Raw genomic sequence first — 19,942 nt, 5'->3', positions numbered from 1 at the left:
TGACACTGCGACAATTCAGAAAAGTTGTGATTTTCAGACAAAACACGAGACAAAAGAAAGAACTTCAAGGAAAGGGAAGCTCTGCTATTGACTACATGAACTCAGCAAGTGCAATCTGATGAATTGTCGAATTCTGCTTTTTTAGCCTTTTAGGTGCATAATAAATTTTGGAAAAGTTGCAGCATTTTTTCTCTGGGTCCATAGTAGTGATGAGCGAATCTGTGACAAAAAAAAATAGCGAAACATGGGTACCGCTCAACTTTTCTGACGCTCTGAACTTTTTTGACATGACTGTGCCTTTTTTTAAACTTTTCACAGCTAAATGTTGCTGAAGTTTTGTGAAACAAAATATGGAATTTTGCTGCGAATCCATGCTTGGTGAAAACATTTGCTCATAACTAGTCCATAGACTTTATTGTATGACATTAGCTGATCCAGTGTACAGTAAATGAATAGATACAGCAATGGCCATTATCCCCTTTCAGATACTAAGTGGCCTATATTTGACACTGTTTATTTTACACCACTTCAGACCTCACATAATGCTTTAAAGTCAGTGGGGAAAAATTTGGGCACCAAGTAAGTTCAGGCAGTAAAAAAAAACAGAAATGGATAAATGGCACATTTTCCCATAGCATTTTCAAACTGCTTCTTCCATTAACATCAGAGTTACACATAGGCAAATTTTCAATAAGGCTAGGGGAGGCTACGCCTCCCACAGCCCTGCTTGGCACCTTAACATTCTTTTTTAAAAAACTCACTCCATTTCTGCACTGCTCTGAAACCTTTAACATTTGGTCATCCTCTTGCTTTCCTGCAAGCTCCTGCTCTGTTGTAATCAGCTGTGCTCTTATTGGATCTTTCTTCTTTTGGATTATCCAATCAGAGCACAGCTCTCTTGACAGACAATCAAGGCACAGATTTGGGCAAGGCTGGGGAGATGTTACAAACTGAAAGCACTGCAGAAATGAAGACTGATAAGAAGGATCTTCAGGCTGTAACTTTACCTAAGAACCTCACCAACTCTGAACTTTTGCTGCAGATTTCATCCCACTCCCACAGGTACTATACTGTATCATCCCACTCCCACAGGTACTATGCTGTATCATCCTACTGCCATAGGTGCTATACTGTATATGTTCTAAAGGCTGAATCACTAGCCAAAATGATATCTATACCATCCCTATTACCCTTGCTCCAGTCCTAAATTAACTCTTCACCCTGAAAAAAGCTAATTGTGCTTTTATATATTTTTTGTTGTCGTTTCTTTCTTTTTTCCTTACTTTTGTCATTGTTTTGTTCTTTTCTAGTTAGTTACAGTGGAGCCCTCATGAGACTGCATAGCTGGGAAACAAACCAATGCTGTGTATCAGTGCCAGTGTTATAGTGCCAGGGCATGCCTGAATATCTGCCATCATTATCAGCTGCATCTCACTGAACATAATGTGCCAGTTCCCACTGCATCTCACTGCATATAATATGCCAGTACCCACTGTATCTCACTGAATATAATGTGCTGATTTTGTAAATACAGACTGCATTCGACTGTATATAATGTGGCTGGGATGTCAGTACCCACTGCCTTCCTTTCTATAAAACTAACTGAAACACATTTTAGCTAACTGATTACAAACAAAAATGGATGGAGAACCCCTCACAGAAGTGCATGTATTAATATTTTTACATCCTAAACATTTTAGGGTGAAACAAGCACTCCCATCCGCACTTTTGCACAGTATCCCTGGGAGTCGGTGGAACCGCGAGAGGTAGCTAAGAGGTTAATTTTTACTGCAGCAGTGAATCCACTAATTCACACATTAACTTTAGGTCAGTCTATGTGTGGTCCATCTTTAGCCTCTCCCAAAAAAAGTCACCCTCCGCCTATGGAGTTACATTTCTGAAAATCATTACACAGCTTAATAATTACACTGCTTTTTACACAGTAATGCCTGGTGATGTGTAGTGTGTCCCTGAAATGTAAAACTAGCTGAACATTAACGAGTTGTACTTGTTGAAAAATAAAATTCATTTTGACAAAGTTTCCACTGCACACTGCATCACAACTTATCCACTGCATTCATTTTAATGTAAAAGGTGTGGTTATGACTTAAATGCAGTCTATGATGGATATTTATATGCACTTTTCCCTGTCGCCTGTCTCTGAGTTGTTTTTGAATTTTTTTTCTTAGTATTTCACTCTCAATATTTAAAACTTCTAAAAACTTAATTTCAGGTTTAAAGAACATTCAAAGAAAATTTGAACAGTAATATGTAGCAGCCAGTTAGGTGTTTGCATTTTAACTGCACTAATAAAATATAGTTGTTGATTAGTGGCTTGAAGTTACAAAACTATGGAAAATTTACCTAGGTTTGTTTGCGCCCAACATTAATTGATAAAAAAATCAAATATCCCTATCTACAGTACTTTGGAACAAACAAACCTTGACTGGTAATTAGTTTATTAGCTCCTCTTGTGCTCAGTGGGATCAGGAAGTGATAGTAGATGCTAAAGTGAAATTGACAAAAGAATTATGTTCATCACAAGCCCTAGTCATTCAATAATGTTGTTCCTAAAGCTGCATAGGATAAATTATTATCCTGTTACCCTTATTATTAGATAAATTCTGCTGCACCAATCTACAGTGTGCATACAAAACAGGAATCGACTGCAATAAAGATTTTTTTTTCCCATCTGCTACAAAAGATAAGAATTTATTTTGCTTAACTTACTTTAGCTCTTGTTATTTTAGATTTGATCCACAAAAAGGCTTCTGGTGTCAGCTGTTAGAAGAAGGGAAAACAAAATGTCTTGGGAAAAATAAAGGCCGCAAATATCCGACTATGGATTTAGAGGTATAGTGAAAAACATATCTCATGAAATTACAGATATATTTTATTATGTCAATTTAGAAGTCAAGCCCAGGATTATCATTTGCTTGATGGTTAGTGATGCTGTTACCTTGGTAATTTCAAAGTAAACTTTCAAAGCGATATTTTTATATATTACAATGTAATGTGTAGAGAGGAAGAAAAGTATAAGGTATATACAATCCTGATGGAATACTTATGGAAGACCATCAGATCTGAAAAGACAATGAGATCTCAGGCAATTTACAGGGCTGAAACCCTTTTTAACACCATATTACCTCTTGCAAGACCCTGATTTCTAGAGCAGTTAGTAACAATCCTGTGGATGCTATCTCAGTTGGTAGAGCATTTGATGTTATCTCCATTGCTTCACCCCTGGGTGTTACCCCTATTGCTAGAACACTGGATGTTTTCAACATTCACTGCTGATGGATTTAGTCCCCATTGCTTAGCCATAGGGCATTGGATATTTTCACCATTTCTATATCACTGTATATTATGCCTATTGCTAGACCACTGCATATCGTTTCCATTTCTGGACAATGTAGTGTCATACTCATTGCTAGACCATAAGGTGCTGTCCTCATGGTTTCACTGTTGGATGTTATTCCCATTGTTTGACCAATGTTGTTTCTAAAGCAGGAGTTCTTAAAGGAAATTAATACTTAACCAACATATAATTTATATCATGCTATGTGGCCTGTTAAAGAATCTTGCCCTTTTACATCCTTTCCCTTTAGCCACCATATTGTTATAGTCTGTGTGCTCCCGCAGACATCACCTGACAGGAAATATTGCAGCTTTAACAGGAAGAAGAGTAAATGTATAAGAGAGAGCTTTGTCCATTAACTGGCTGGTGTAACCTACCATGTATGTGTGCCCTTGGTTTGTTTGTGTGCACCATTAATCGTATGATCCCAGGGGGTGGCCCTTAGTATATAAAATGGCAGTTTTCTATTTAGGATTACCCAATGGCACATACCATTAAAAACTTTACCAATTTTAGAAAAATGTTTTTTTTAGATGAAGCAGGATTTTAAATCTGAGCTGTTTTATGTGATGTATTTTTATGGAGACCTACATAGTTTGAGGGTATAGTTTTTGTTTAAGTCTGACATGTGCATGCACAGGGCTTAGGGAACTTACTCTGTTTATGGGTGCACCCTCAGAACACAATTTTGTATTATTATAGATACTAACATACTAGTGTTCAAAACTTAAGGTTTGAGTTAATTGGTTCCATAGACATCAGGACTCATTGGGCTGCCTGTCACTGGTAAGAAACTCTACTAACTATGGCTAATACTTTATAGTATTTCGACCTATTGATTTTCATTGTCTTTTAAACGGATGGCAAAATTAAATGGCAAACAAATTGCTAAATGAATTTATTAAAATCTTTCATTCAAAGTCAAATAAACTTGAAAATGTTATCTTTTTACAGTTATAGAGTCTTTCGTCCAATATATTGCAATAAAATTCAGCTTGGTCAATTTAAAAATAGACTCACTTTTAAAAGCTTCACACGTTAACTTTGTGTTTTTTGTTGTTTATTTCTGCATACAACACAGCATGATATTTTAGCCTTTAGGTGATCACAGATGAGCATAACACAAAATGTGCAAAATCCCACTAATTTTTATTTTTGCAAAGGTTTAATGAGCATTAACACCCCACTTATTACCATCACAGAGATTTAACAGACACAACAGCCTGCTAATTGTATTCACGGTGTTAAAAAAGTAATATATATTGCTAACTATATTTTAATTTAACACTTATTTAGAATATAAAAACTAATATTAGACTATAAGAGTGAATTTAGAAAAAATTGCGAAGTTGTTTAAAGAAATATACACATTGGGGCACATTTACTAACCCACGAATCCGAATCCGAATTGGAAAAATTCCGATTAGAAAACGAACATTTTGCGACTTTTTCGTATTTTTTGCGATTTTTTCGTTGCCTTTACGACTTTTCGGAAATTGTCGCGACTTTTTTGTTACCAATACGATTTGCGCGAAAAAACGCGAGTTTTTCGTAGCCATTACGATTCGCTCGTATCTTATTGCGCCTTTTTCGTATTGAGCGCTCGTAAGCGGCTGGCGAAACTTTCAGACTTAGCATGATTTTGGAAGCCTCCCATAGGACTCAATGGCACCCTGCAGCTCCAACCTGGCCCAAGAAAAGTCACCATACTGAAGCTTGAATGAATCCGAATCTTTCGTACTCGGCACGAAAGCTGAGAAAAAGTCGCGACTTTTCGCGCAAGTAGTAACGCTACGAAAAAATCGCAACATTTTGCGCAACATTCGGAATGGCTACGAAAAAGTCGCGACAATTTTCCGAAAAATCGCCAAATACCGATCATTACGAAAAAACGCAAACGGACGCATTCGGCCCGTTCGTGAGTAAGTAAATGTGCCCCTAAGGGGCAGATTTATCAAAATGTGAGATTAGAGCTCTCCTCTCCCACTTACTAATTATTCCTATAGGATTTTTAGAAGTGTATTTATCAATGGATGAAAGTTAGAGTTCACTTTTTAATAAATTTGCTTCTAAAAATCCCATAGCAATAAATAAAAAGAGGGTGTTTTTTTCTGTGGAGAGCTCTAATCTCAAATTTTGATAGATCTGCCCCTAAGCAAGGTAAACTGAGATGGTTAAAACTGGAAATCACTACTAGTGAAAGATAGCTTAATATAATGAATTAAACATTTGTAACTTATATGTTCAATGGAGTGGAATGTTACTCTGAATAGAGGCAAAGTTATATTGCTGAATAATAAATAAATAAATAGTAATAATCTAAATCCTCCTGTATAAACCATACACCTTTCCTAATTCACAAGATAGCAAGTGCTACTATGCATCTAATAACAGCCATGTCCAAACATACCCCACAAAATGTATATAGGTGTAGGGACCCCAAAGAATTGGGCCCCTTCAGGATTAGTTCCCCTTTAGACAGGCACCATGAGGGTGGCCTTATGAGATTTGGACACCTAAAGGTGGTCCTAGGTGTTTATGTGTGAAAGGGGAGTTTCCCTGTTATGCAGCAGCAACCACTAGGTGGTAGTGTGCTGCAATATAAAAAGGGTGACACCCATTTTGTGAAGGTCTTTCTGCCTGGGACCCCTCTCAACAACAGGCTTGTGTTCTAGTACAGGAGGTACTGTAATAGGTCACTCTAGGAGTGACAGGCAGGCTAGAGAGAACAGGCAGAAATAGCCCCAACAGGAGAGAGAGGGGTTAAGACCCCCCAGCACTCATGGCTGGAGTTAAGGACCTGTAGTGTGCAGTAAGAGGAGCCAAGTCAGCACCTGGGAGTGTTCCCAGTGAAGGGGCCCTACGCGTGGACCGGGGTGAGTTCCTAGGTGGAAGCATCCGGCGGGAGTACGGGGGGTAGCCCAAAGAGAGTGTGTGACTTGAGCCGTCTGTGTGACATCCTCTGAAGTGTTCTGCCTGCATCATCAATAAACAAGTTCATCTGGTTCACCATTTTAACCAGTGTCTTGGCTGTTCATATACTGAGGATCCTCAACTGTCTGGTAAGCAGCTACCCCAAGGGAGGGGCAAGGTACTGTTTGTTGCTGGGAGTCTGGGTCCAAGGAGGACCCCATTGAGTTTTCCCAGGGAGGAGACATATAGTTCTACCTATACCCACCCTGGGTGGAGGCACGCCATTCATTTATATCATACCTGTCCCCCATAAATAAGCGGGGGCTCAGGGCTCCTGTAGCGCCACATGCAGGGTATTGCGTGTTAAAAGTACAACCGTAGCCAAAATAGGGTTACATAGGTATAAAAAATCCTAAACTAAGTTTGTCATCCTTTACATGCCTATGTTTATTTTATTGGTCTCAAACATTTTTGGACTACTCTTTTTACAGAATACTTTAGTGATATTACCCACCTGCTACAAAATAATTTATGTAGGCTATTTTGTTGTTGTATTAAAATTGTAGACTTCAGTCACACCAGTATCATTCAAATGAATTCAGTTGGCTTGATGTTAAACTTTATACTGCTCTAAAGACAAGCCTGTTACAATCCTGTCATGGTAAGTGATTTTGATATTGGTGCGGCAAGCTTTCCTTTAGCAGACTTTCCTTTTAGCAAACTTTTAGCTGCAGTTTGATAGAAGAAGATGCGAATCATTTCTCAGCATAATTGAAATTTCAGATTCAAATTGCCTTGTTTTATACTCAAAATGCAGCATTTTCCCATTATTAATAGCACCCGATCTTCAAATTGCATTTGCCACCAGATATTTTAAAACGGGCTCAATTGCACCTAGATTTTGACGCAAATCCGATGCAAGTTCCATCTAGGCTTTTCATAGAGTGGTTGCTGACTTTCGGACTGTGAGTTCACTGCTTAGTGCACCTATAGAGGCAACCCACTATAAGAACCCAGGTCCAGGGGTGGTGATAATAGATGAATATGCATGCTTCATCAGAAGAAGCAGAATGGACACATTAACAACCATGTGGAAGTTCAGACACATGTACCTTAATTAATTTTGTATCCATTATCTAGAAACCCATTATCCAGAAGACCTCAGGTCCCAAGCATTTTGGATAGCAGGTCCCATGCCTGTAAATGGATTTACTTATTGCAGATGGTATAAATTATCTCAGTACAAAGATCAGTATAAAACTAATTAATGTACTTGAAGCAAGGATAACTCACTTTTAAATAAATGAGGAATATTTGGATTGAATTTACTGACTATATTTAGCCCACGCCTTCAGCACAGTGCAGTGGGTATTGGTTACTATACCAACCATCATCTGTAATAACGTTGGGGAGCAAAATGAGTTTCCATGAAAACAAAGGTTGACCACGCCTTACTTTGCTGAGCCCTAATTAATAGGAAGTTAATAGGATGTTAATGTATAAAAGGTAGCCTGAAACGAGACATCATCTCAAGGCATGGAAATAATTATGCAACCATTGCTGTGTAACTGAACCCCTTCCAAGTTGCCGTATGTAGATATATGTCAGATTCATGCAATCATTGTACATGCACAGGTATCGTACATAATAATGCTGCAAATGGGTACTGTATATGGGATAACTACAAACCACAGGACCATTTTAATTCTTAATCAATGTAATCACAGTTAATTATTATTTTTAAATACCTGCAGTTCTAATGTTGCTATATATGGTTTTAATTGCTTGTTCTTCTGAGTAATAAATGCATTGCTAAAGAGTTACAACAAACACTGATTGAACATTTAATCTCATGGGACATATTTGTGTGAATTTGCAAACGTGTGACTGTCACTTTTAATTAAAATGCAAGTTATTCGTTCAGGGTAGACTTTTCCCCATAATAACAAACAAGAACATGTGTGTGTTAATAAACTTATCCATAAAGATGCATGTAACTAAAAAAAATGTAAAATAAAAAAAATCAGACACATAACAGTATCTCTGTCCTAAATTCTCTTTGCGCAGAAACAACTCACAAAGGCACCTTATTTTAAAGCGGCTCTGCTTTTCTGTTCAGCAATAGCTCACCCACCTGAATTCCATCATTGTGTTTTCATTAAAAAAAATTGTGCAGTACAACTGCTTCTTTTTTCCCTACAGGTAGCCCTTTAATTCTTAGCAGAGTTCAGAATGTGACATGTAATATGGTTATCAGCAACATCTAATAAACACCACTTATGAAAAAAACCTGATGCAAGCTGGGTAGCTTTTAGTGCAGCCTTATATATTTCACATAGCCCTACACATTACATTTTCTATGTGCCTCATGTCAAAGGATATTGGTAACATTCCCATCTAGATTGTATTTTCCTCTATTCCCCTCTGGACATACAGTATGTTCTGAGTGACACACTGCTTTAGGAATTAAATATCACCTAGAGCCACATTCCTTACAAGCAAACTTGCCAAACTTACAGCATTAAATTGCTTCCACTAAAAAGAAACAAAAGTAAAGTTTTGCAAAATAGAGTATAAAAATTGTCATTTTTAACACATTTTCCTTACATTAAAATAGGAGTCTTGTTTGCTGCACAAGTGTGGGGCAATCTATTAGCAATCAGTTGCTCCTACACAGTAATCCTTGAACAGATTGATTTTATTATTAGGTTTGGGCAATAAATACCAAAATAATATGCAATCCAACAGCAAACAGTTACTTTACCTACTCTTCTCCTTTCACTATCATTTTAGATCATTGTACTGAAGCATACTGAGCCCACTAACATTTTTGGTTGGAGTCTTGGCTTCCACCCTGTGCTACTAAAGCTCTTCATTCTAGACAGATAGCATATTATTTACCTCAACTGAGACTGCCCTAGATATTCTACCTTGTGGGAAATCCAAGATGTATTCACCCCTTCTTAATATAATCATACCTGATAACTGATTCTCTTGGTCACATGAGGATACTGTAAGAAATATGTAAAAAATACTTTCCTAGAAAAGCTGTCCACTGTCCCTATATCACAAGTAAGTTCTTTTCTCTTCCCCTCTAGGGAAAACAGACTTAATTTGTAAGTTCAATTTACCATATCCCATTAGTAGGCTTTAACAATAATGAGTGTACATTTCTTAAATATTCTCCCACTTGCACTATGGGAAACACATTCTTTATCCAGTTCCAGCAGAGAAATACAATAAATACTCAAAACCTGTTCTCTGTATCAAGACCTTCCAGGTTAAATGATCGCTGGACCTACAACTACCCCACACTCTTATCTCCTAGTAGCAAAAAATAGTAGTCCACAGCTTCCTTCTGATGTCCACAGCTACTATGCTCTTTAATCCCCCTTTTTGGATCCTGTTTATATAATCAAACTTTCCTTACAGCCTACTGCTCCACATCCCCTTCTGTGTCTGTACAAGTGCAATGGCACATTTTAAATTCTTATAAAATCTTCATCATTGCTCATTTGCTTACTTGTTTTGTTTTAACCACTATTCTTTTATTTGTCCTTGCAGGCAAGAGCTTTTCTTTCAACTTACTACCAAGACCACAATATTGAATTGTCTAAGGTTCTGCACAGATTAGGACAACCATTACCTTCATGGCTGAGACAAGAACTACAGAAAGTGAGATAGCACTGGAAACACAGACTCATATAATTTTTCAAATCTACAGTCTCTAGAGTTAAAAATGCAAAAACAAATCCTTCTTCGGACACCTTCAATTATCTCTAATGACCCTCCGTGTAACTCACAAGTCAAGAAAGTCTATATATGCACGTGATGGCAAATATTAGCCTCCTTATGTCAGATCTCAGCATCACAGTTGACATATGTTAATTTACACAAGGATGTATTCTCAATGTATCTTTGGGACACCAGCTTCATGCATTTCCTTTAATAACAGAGAGTTACACTATTTTTATTGGAAATCTTCATTTACTCCAACTTAAACGACTGTCTGATAGATTCAAAGCAATGAAAACTGGAAATGTGGGCAGAAAATGTCAAGGTTAGTTGGTCCAATAAATAAAGCAAGCACACTATCACTTTTAATACTGCCATGTTGAATGTTCATCATTCATATAATAGCATTTTATTTATTTTTCACATTTACAAAGCATTCAAGAGAACACCACCTTCGCATTTGTGAAATCATGATTTCCCAAGGCATATATTCAAAAGTATTGCACAAAAGCAAACAGTTCTCTATGTCTTTGCACACCAAGCTGTGATTTTCAAAAGGATTTAGTTCAATAAAAGCACCCTACAGTTTTCAGAAGTGCTGTTCAAAATTATTTATTTCTTTAGCCATTAATAAGGTTTTTTTTCTATTCTTCAGTTTTTTTCTTCCTGCATACAACTAACTTCTAAATTATATCTGACAGCGATTTGAAGGGGAACCAAATTTCAGTCTTTAACATAATGTCAGAAGAGCTTTTGTAGTATTAATTTGAAAAGGTCAGCCCTACACTAAAGCTACTGGTTCAATTAGATTTGTTCATTCACAATGAATAAGCCCTATCTACACCATCATTTGCTTTAAAGGAGAAGGAAAGGTAAAAACTAAGAAAGCTTTATCAGAAAGGTCTGCTTTCTGCAGAATAAATATAGAGTTCTAGGTGGCACTAATGTGGCAAATCTATTGGCAGTAAAATGCCAAAATGACTTTCCTTCTCCTTTAAGGTCCAAAGCCTAATAAAAATGGTTTGCTAATATTCAGCATTCTTTTCTTTTTTATCTTCATCAGGATGTCATTTATCAGTGTTTTTTGGTTATTGAGTTGAATGTAATGTTCAACGCTTGTGAGCCTCATTGTGTATATCATATTAACCACTATTTTCAGGGAGTGAGTTAGTATCATCCCAAAGTTTCCTTTTGGAAAGTTTCTGTTTTATTTCTATGCATTTACAATTAGCACAGAGCAATTTTCTATAACAAAGATATCCAGTTTTGATACATTTTTAAATTGTTATTTAGGTTAAAAGTTATTTAGGTTCCATACAGTGAATATTCTATTGTAGAATTTCAGCCATAATGCTTTACAGAACTGCTGTTTTCTGAGGAAAAAATAAAAAAATATAATTAAATCAATGTTTTTTTTATTAAAGCTACTCTCATCTCATTAAGATTCCATATTGATTTAGGGTACATATACAAAGTTATTTTTTAATGATTACACCCTATGTAACCACTGTGACTATGCAGCATTGCCTTCATGTCTATTGCTCTGAGAAGTGCCTCTTTCAATATATAAAAGCAACCAATATAAAGTATATAAAATGTGCTGATCCTTTTTATGGGAAAAAAGAAGATTAGTAATCATGTCTCCTCACAAGTGCTTTTTTTCCAGAGAAAACAACCCCAACCCTGACAGTCTAACCTCATAGCTTAAATCTTCCATCCCCTTTACCAGTTTAATTGCACATATCTCCAGCTCATTTATACCATCTATTTTACATGAATAAAACAATAGGTATAAAGTATTTTAGCACATGCTCATTGAACCTGTGCAGAACAAGGGGGTATACTGCCCCTTTAAGTTTCTTTTTCTAATGAGAATAAAATGACTGTAGATAAGACTATAAACACTTTTAAATTAGAAAGGTTACAGTTCCTAAAGGATCTGTTTGCAGAAAATGAAAATATCCTTAATACTTTCACACCTAATTGTCACCTAGTCTGCATCATTTCTAAAATATGTTTATTCAAAATATCTGTAGTTATTTTAAGACAGGTCTTTAATATTATCTTGGGTATCTTACTTTAATATAAGCCTATGATCCAGCGAACAAAATAAACCAGGTTTGGCTTTGTTTATACAACCAATCAATGGCAAACACACTACAATTAAAACTTCAGCTTCAATTTATCCAGTGGTCAAATAACTGGTATGTAGATTCAAAAAATGCATTTAAGTGTGATTAGACCTTAGTTAGAAGAAAGAGAGGAGCATACACAGTGTACCTGTTGTTAAATGAGCTTTGCCAAGCTAGAATAGTTTAAACAGCAATACATCATATCTTTCAAGTGTAAGCTGCTCACATTGGGATGCTTAAAAAAACAACAACAAGAGTCAACTGCTGGAGAATAAATCATGTTTGGCATCTAGCTAACTCAAGATATCTCAGGTTTGCTTTTATCAGTGCTTTGTTAGAACAGGAGATTTTGGATAGATTCTTAGTTATCAGTTAAGACACTGAAACCTTATAGTGTGGTTCTCTGATGAATTTGACTTCATGCATGGTAGCCCAAATTGACTGAAAAGAGATCTGGTTGCTGGGCAGTGGGACTGAGTTACTGAATGACAAGAGGGTCAGGCAAAGCAGCTGAAAGCTGACTACATACACCTGCAGATACTTTAATTGCTTGAAAATCTGATCTTCCAAAGTTTACTTGATTTTATTAGAAATTACCCACAATCTACAGTATGATGCTTACTACTATCACTGTAGCTCTCATATAATTGCTTATTGGGCTGTTTGTATTGTGATCAATTCCACAAATAAAGTAAAGGGAAAGTATGGGAACAAATGAAAAAAAAATAATAAAAATGCAATTATTTGTCGGTCTTCATTGACCATTTCACTTGTTTTGAGTCCATTGTAAAAACATCCCAGGGGCACACCCACTCTCAAGTGTCCATGAAAATAGGCCAAATGGTCAGGAGTAGGAGGACCCATTGGCACTTGGCCCACCGTTGGATCAGAAATGACTAGACTAGCTTTGTTCCACTTATGGCCAGTTTTCTTATGTAAAACTCTTCACATCACATAAGAAAAACAGAGGAAAGGGTGCATTCTCTGGTAGTAAATTTAAAAAGAATTATTTTAAAAGTCCGAGACACGACTTTTTCAGGTGCACAAAGTTTCAAGCTTGCTTCCTTACAATAAGGGGCTGATTTACTTACCCACGAACGGGTCGAATGGAGTCCGATTGCGTTTTTTTCGTAATGATCGGTATTTTGCGATTTTTTTCGTATGTTTTGCGATTTTTTCGGATTCTTTACGAATTTTTCGTTACCAATACGATTTTTGTGTAAAAACGTGAGTTTTCGTATACATTACGAAAGTTGCGTAAAAAGTTGCGCATTTTTCGTAGCGTTAAAACTTACGCGAAAAGTTGCGCATTTTTCGCGTAAGTTTTAACGCTACGAAAAATGCGCAACTTTTCGCGTAAGTTTTAACGCTACGAAAAATGCGCAACTTTTTACGCAACTTTCGTAATGGATACGAAAAACTCGCGTTTTTACGCAAAAATCGTATTGGTAACGAAAAATTCGTAAAGAATCCGAAAAAATCGCAAAACATACGAAAAAGTCGCAAAATGTTCGTTTTCAAGTCGGAACTTTTCCAATTCGGGTCGGATTCGTGGGTTAGTAAATCAGCCCCTAAGTCTACATGTTTAAATAGCTACCACCGTTGTGCCAAATTGGCACGTGAAGCGGAAATGGTGTCAGCACGGACAACATGGAAAAAACAGCCCAAGGTGCTTCAAGAAATAATTTGGGCAAGGACCACTTGACCCACTTTAAAATGGCTGATCGTGAGAACAAACTCTTAGCGCATATGCACCAAGTGGCCGGGTGCTCCAAGGAGCATGATGTCGTTCTGTATCTGTATTTTAAGATAAACCTTTTTGCATTTACTACACCAGAGAGTGCGCCCTTTTCTCTGTTTTTCTTTTTAGATTGGATTTAGGGTGACTCAGCTTGGAAGTGGCAGTATCCAAGCTAAGTAACATCATCTGGGACTCATCATCTGGGAATTTCTATACTACAAGCCCCCATATATATAATTCTGTAGTTCCATCACATTGCATGCCTCTCTTTCTAAGCTATATTTATTTCATATTTTGCACATTTATTCAGCATTTGACTTTTCTTTTACTTGATATCTAGTATTCAATGTATCTAGTGTTCATGATATCTAGTAGTCTATTTTCAAGCTGCTATGTAGTGATGAGCGAATCTGCCCCGTTTCACTTAGCCACAAAATTTACGAAAAGGTGAAAATTTCACGAAATGCGGCAACCATGACTTTTTTGAGGTGACTGCAACTTTTTTTCTTGCTCAGCGAATTTTTGTTCATTTTCAGTTTAACGAAAAATATTAGTTTTAAAATGCGGAATTTCGCAGTGATTCCATGCATGGCAAAAAAAATTAGCTGATCACTACTGCAATGCAATTTTCTCTGATAGCTAGAATTAAAGAACGGTTGTTTTGGATAAAAGAAGACCAATTTGCAAGTTTTGCTTAACTAAATAAACTAATTGTTTTAGGCACAGTTATGAACTATTTTTTACCTGTCCCTTTGTTATTTCAGTTTTTTAATTTATTTTCCTTTTCTGATGTCTCGGTAGATCTGCTTAATGAAGATGTCAACCTGTGGGCTTAAGTAACATTTGAACTTCTTCACAAGAGGATTTCTTTACAGAAACAAAGAAATGAGCTCTCCGTCCATATCACAATCAATTCTGTTCTGGATATATATCTGTTCTTGTCTCATTTATGTTTAATATGAAAGAGATCAGAATTGCAAAAATCTTGGACTAAATTATATTTATTTTAAAGTATATCACAAGGCTATCTAATATATAAGTAACAGATAAACTATTTTTATTTGAAGTAAAATTTCTTTTTTCCTTACGGTTTTTGTTATACTTGGTGTGTTCTACACTTCAGTCTTCTAACTTCAAAACAAGACAATATGACGTTGCTATGATCAGATTCTCCCTGTGTTGTAGAGACACAGAGAAAAGGAGCTCCAAACTGGCCACATGCTTAAATAATTTGAATAAAATCATGGTGAAAAAACATATTTTCACGTTTTCAAATTTAAATTTTTTTACAATTTGGATTTTCAAAAACGAACAAAAGAAAAGATGTAGGAACTAAAACATGGTCAACTCCAAGTCAATGGGAGGCATATTTTCAACAAAAACTATTACAGTTTTAGAGTTTTTAAAGGAGAAGGGAAGGTAAAAACTAAGTAAGGTTTATCAGAAAGGTCTATGTAAATACAGCCATAAGCACTGCACAGCTCTCTCCCTTCTCCTGCTCCCCCTCCCATAACAATTCATAAAACTCACTCCCCCCACCCTTATGAATGTGGAAACTGAACTACAGCTAGAGCTGCAAGCAGGAAGCTATGAAGACCAAGCTAAAATGGCAGCTGTTATTTTAAACAAACAGAGGAAGATTCTAGGGCTCTTTACTCAGGTATGGTAATGCTTTCTGCAGAATAAATAAAGCATTTTAGGTAGCACTAATGTGGAAAATCTATAGGCATTAAAATGCCAAAATGACTTTCCTTCTCCTTTAATACAATCAAGTTTTTGTAAATATGCTAGTGATGCTCTAAATGTCTTTGTTTGTTTTTTTTGCAGTGGAAGTTTGCAAAAACTTAAAATTAGTAAATCTGCCTCCCCACGTTTAGATGTTAAGAGAATTGGTTATGTAAAAGCAGACAAGAAAAAACAGTACAGGTATAGGATCTATTATCCAGAATGCTCGGGACCTGGGGTTTTCTGGATATGAGATCTTTCAGTAATTTGGATCTCTGTACCTTAATTTTACTACAAAAAATTTAAACAAAAATAAACCCAATAGGATTGTTTTGCTTCCCATAAGGATTAATTATATCTTAGTTGGGATAAAGTACAAGATAGTGTTTTATTATTACAGGTATAGGACCCGTTATCCAGAATGCTCAGGACCAAGGGTATTCCGTATAAGGGGTCTTTCCATGATTTGGATCTCTATACCTTAAGTCTACTAAAGAATCAATAAAACATTAATTAAACCCAATAGGATTGTTTTGCATCCAATAAGGATTATTTATATTTTAGTTGGGATCAATTACAATGTACTGTTTTATTATTACAGAGAAAAAGCCATAAATCAGTTTTAAAATTCTGAATTATTTAATTAAAATGGAGTCTATGGGAGACGGGCTTTCTGTAATTTGGAGCTTTCTGGATAACAGGTTTCCGGATAAGGGATCCCATACCTCTACAGGGAAAAAGGAAATTATATTTAAAAATGTGTTTGCTTCAAATGGAGTCTATGGGAGTGGTCTTTCTGTAAGTAAGAGCTTTTTGGATAACAACTTTCCTGATAAAGTATCCCATAACTGTAAAATGAAAAGGTTTTAGGAATAAAATTGTGTGTCATCTGCAAACAAGCGATACAGGAATTCCAGTTTATAGGGTTAAACACTTCTGGAGCACAAAATGGAGAGAGAAAACATGCTGAATAAAAATAGCTATCTCTTTAGTCATCTGAAAGGGAGACTGGGCAGACTATAACTAAGTAGTTTCTTGACAAGGGGACTCCTTAATTGACCCTTCACCTTGAGGCACCCCGCTGAACCCCCTTGTTACATACCTTAATGAAACACCAGGAGACAGAGGTGGAGAAAATTTATTCACATTTTATCAAATAAATAGGACCTTGCCAGCCTAACCCAAGGCAATATTCTAAAGCCATAATTCCATAAGAGGTCGCTACTATGCTCTGTCATTCCTTGCTGAAGACTTGAATGAGTATTAGACTGCCTCTAAAGGCATGGACCCAAACTCTGCTACCAACAGGAGCTGCATCACAAACCATGAGAGAAAATCAGCAGCCCTGGTGCCAGTTCTGGATCTGCAGTGTCTCGATGATAGGAAATCCAAGCAGGCTGTCACCTAACACAAGCAGTAGTAGCGTCTGTATCTATCAATCCAATGTGAGTCACAGGAGAGAACCCCCTTTCTCCCTTTGCTAAAATTACCTGTGCAGTACTCTGGCAAGGTCCTACTGCTGCTGTGAAAAATAAGACTTAAAATACATTATAATATATCCACTGTTTTGATCCAGAGGAAGGCAAAAAACCCAACATGAAGCTTGTGCCATTTATGCCTCAAGAGGGGAAAAATTCCTTCCTGACCCCCATGGCGATCGGAAATATTCCCTGGATCGAGCAATCTTAGTTAACATGAATTAAATACAATGCTGACTCTCAAGTTTATACTGTATAAAGATACAGAAAGCACAATATAACAATGCATTCAGGAAAACATCCTCATTCAATTATTAATAGATAATATGTGAACAAAAAGAAGAGAAACTCCTGACATTTTGTAGGTGAGTGGGAAGTTTTTACCTGATCAGAAGATAAGGAAGTGAGTGCTTCTTTTTCTGACATCACATCCCTTTCTTTCTCCACCTCCCAGGCCGGCTTTCTCCTGCTTTAACTCTTTCCTTCTCACCTAATCCCAGTTGCACCAGTGTAATCTGGCTGCTGGTCATTCGGATCCCTTGTCATGCAGCCCCTGCGCTTATATCTTCAGGGCTTTCCTTTATCACTTGCCAGTTCTTTTTCAACATATCAAAATGCGTTCATTTGAGTTAGGACCACAGTTTTCAGTGAATATCATACACCACTTTTTTTAGGATATACAGTATGCTAAAATGCTTGATACACTACTAAAATGAGCAGAAAACATAAACATTTAAGATTTGTTACAAACTATTTGAAACAGAGTTAAATCAGTAAATAAATGCATGAAAAATACACAATTTACAATTTCTGTATCTTAACTGTCAATACAGTTAATCATTAAGGGAGATGGCGCCATTTGCAAAACTTCCTTCACAAGTCCTTGAGCGGAATACTCCACTAACCTTGCATTCAAACAAGATTTTGTTTAATTTATGAAGAAAATACTGTATAGGTACATAGGGTTGAAAAAAGACCAGAGTCCATCAAGTTCAACCCTTTCAAGTAAACCCAGAAGCACACACAAACCTATACAGATCTATCTATACATTTACAAACCATATATATACCAACATCAATATTAACTGTAGATTTTAATATCACAATTTCCTTGGATACTATGCTTGTTCAAGAACTCATCCAGGCCCCTCTTAAAGGCATTAACATAATCTGCCATCACAACATCACTCAGAATGGCATTCCCCAACCTCACTGCCCTCCCGTTAAAAATCACTTATGCTGCTTCAAATGTAAGTTCCGTTCCTCTAATCTAAAGGGGGGGCCTCTGGTGCGCTGGTCGTTTTTATGGAAAAAAAGAACATCCCCTATCTGCCTATAATCCCCTCTAATGTACTTGTACAGGGTAATCATGTCCCCTCGCAAGCACCCCTTTTCAAGAGAAAACAACCCCAACCTCGACAGTCTAACCTCATAGCTTAAATCTTCCATCCCCTTTACCAGTTTAGTTACATGTCTCTGCACTCTCTCCAGCTCATTAATATCATTCTTAAGGACTGGAGCCCAAAACTGCATACTCAAGGTGAGGCCTTACCAGGGACCTATAAAGGGGCAAAATTATGCTCTCATCCCTTGAGTCAATGCCCTTTTTTATGCAAGACAGCAATTTGCTTTAGTAGCCACAGAATGACACTGCCTGGAATTAAACAACTTGTTATCTACAAAAATCCCCAGATCCTTCTCAATTAAGGATCCCCCAAAACACTACCATTTAGTGTATAACTTTACACTTGTCAACATTGAACCTCATTTTCCATTTTGCTGCCTGGTTTTCCAATTTTGTCAAATCTCTCTGCAAAGTGGCAGCATCTTGCATCTAATTTTTCAGTTTAGTATTATCAGCAAAAATAGAAACAGTACTCTCTATGCCCCCCTCCAGGTCATTAATAAACAAGTTAAAAAGCAAAGGACCAAGGACTGACCCCTGTGATCCTCCCCTAACAACACTGGCCCAATTAGAAAATGTTTCATTTACCACCACTCTTTGTAACTTCAGAGAGTTTTCTATCCAATTACGAATATTATATTCTAGGCCAATATTCCTCAATTTTATCATTAACTTTTTGCAGTACTGTCTCAAATGCTTTAGCAAAGTTTAAGTAGATGACATCCACTGCCATTCCAGCATCAAGGTTCCTGCTCACCTCCTCATAAAAGTCAACTAAATTAGTCTGGCAAGATCTGTTACACATAAAACCACACTGGCACAAACTTATAGTATTATGATCCAATGTATTCAAGTATCCTATCCCTTATTACCCCTCCCAAAAGCTTTCCTACATGCTTCTTTCTCTTTTGTATCTGTGGGATAATAATGGGCTGACTTTGATGTGGGGGAAAATGCTATATTCTGTTAATTCCACAATCATTTTTACTGGGTAAAATGGCCCAAATTTTGAGTTGCAAATCTCTGCCAAATACGGAAAGGAAAATTACCATGTTAGTTTTGTTTGTTGTTTGTGTATTGTTACTTTAGACAGAGTTATATGACTGTGGAACATGAGAAGATGCCATCATCTGGGCTGAAATTAGGTTTCAACAGTAGTTTGGGTCCAATAATATACTAAAAATAATGTACATTCACACAGTCAAGGTTAAGATTTTTTTTAATTCAGTGAAATTTGCATTATGTAATGACAATGCACAAGACTAAAGATGCAATTGTAAAAAGTGTATTATTACTTTAGCAAAACACATTTTTAAACATTTTAACTGATACCTGTTTAGTAACAGGCCTGTTTTATTTATTTATTTTACTTTTATTAAGATGGTGTCAAATCATGTTGCCTCATCTTCCATTGTATAATTTTTAAGAAAGTAGACCAACCCCAAAAACAATTAA

The 19,942-nt window shown here is 36.6% G+C and overlaps 1 protein-coding gene across 1 annotated transcript in view; it reads left to right on the top strand.

Annotated features, from left to right (window-relative positions):
• The window catches only part of ndst4 (N-deacetylase/N-sulfotransferase (heparan glucosaminyl) 4), a 138,439-nt gene extending 123,473 nt beyond the window's left edge, over positions 1–14,966 (top strand). Inside the window, exons 13-15 of the mRNA XM_031903014.1 lie at positions 2,751–2,853; positions 9,836–10,331; positions 14,681–14,966. Coding sequence (XP_031758874.1) covers positions 2,751–2,853; positions 9,836–9,955 — 223 coding nt within the window. The 3' untranslated portion in view covers positions 9,956–10,331; positions 14,681–14,966. The remainder of the gene's footprint in view (positions 1–2,750; positions 2,854–9,835; positions 10,332–14,680) is intronic.
• The last annotated feature ends 4,976 nt before the right edge of the window (positions 14,967–19,942 follow it).

Source organism: Xenopus tropicalis, chromosome 1, assembly GCF_000004195.4.
Source record: "Xenopus tropicalis strain Nigerian chromosome 1, UCB_Xtro_10.0, whole genome shotgun sequence".
Classification (NCBI taxonomy): Eukaryota; Metazoa; Chordata; class Amphibia; order Anura; family Pipidae; genus Xenopus; species Xenopus tropicalis.
The sequence above is the reverse complement of the archived record's forward strand: the minus strand, read 5'-3'. Positions and strand labels throughout refer to the sequence as shown.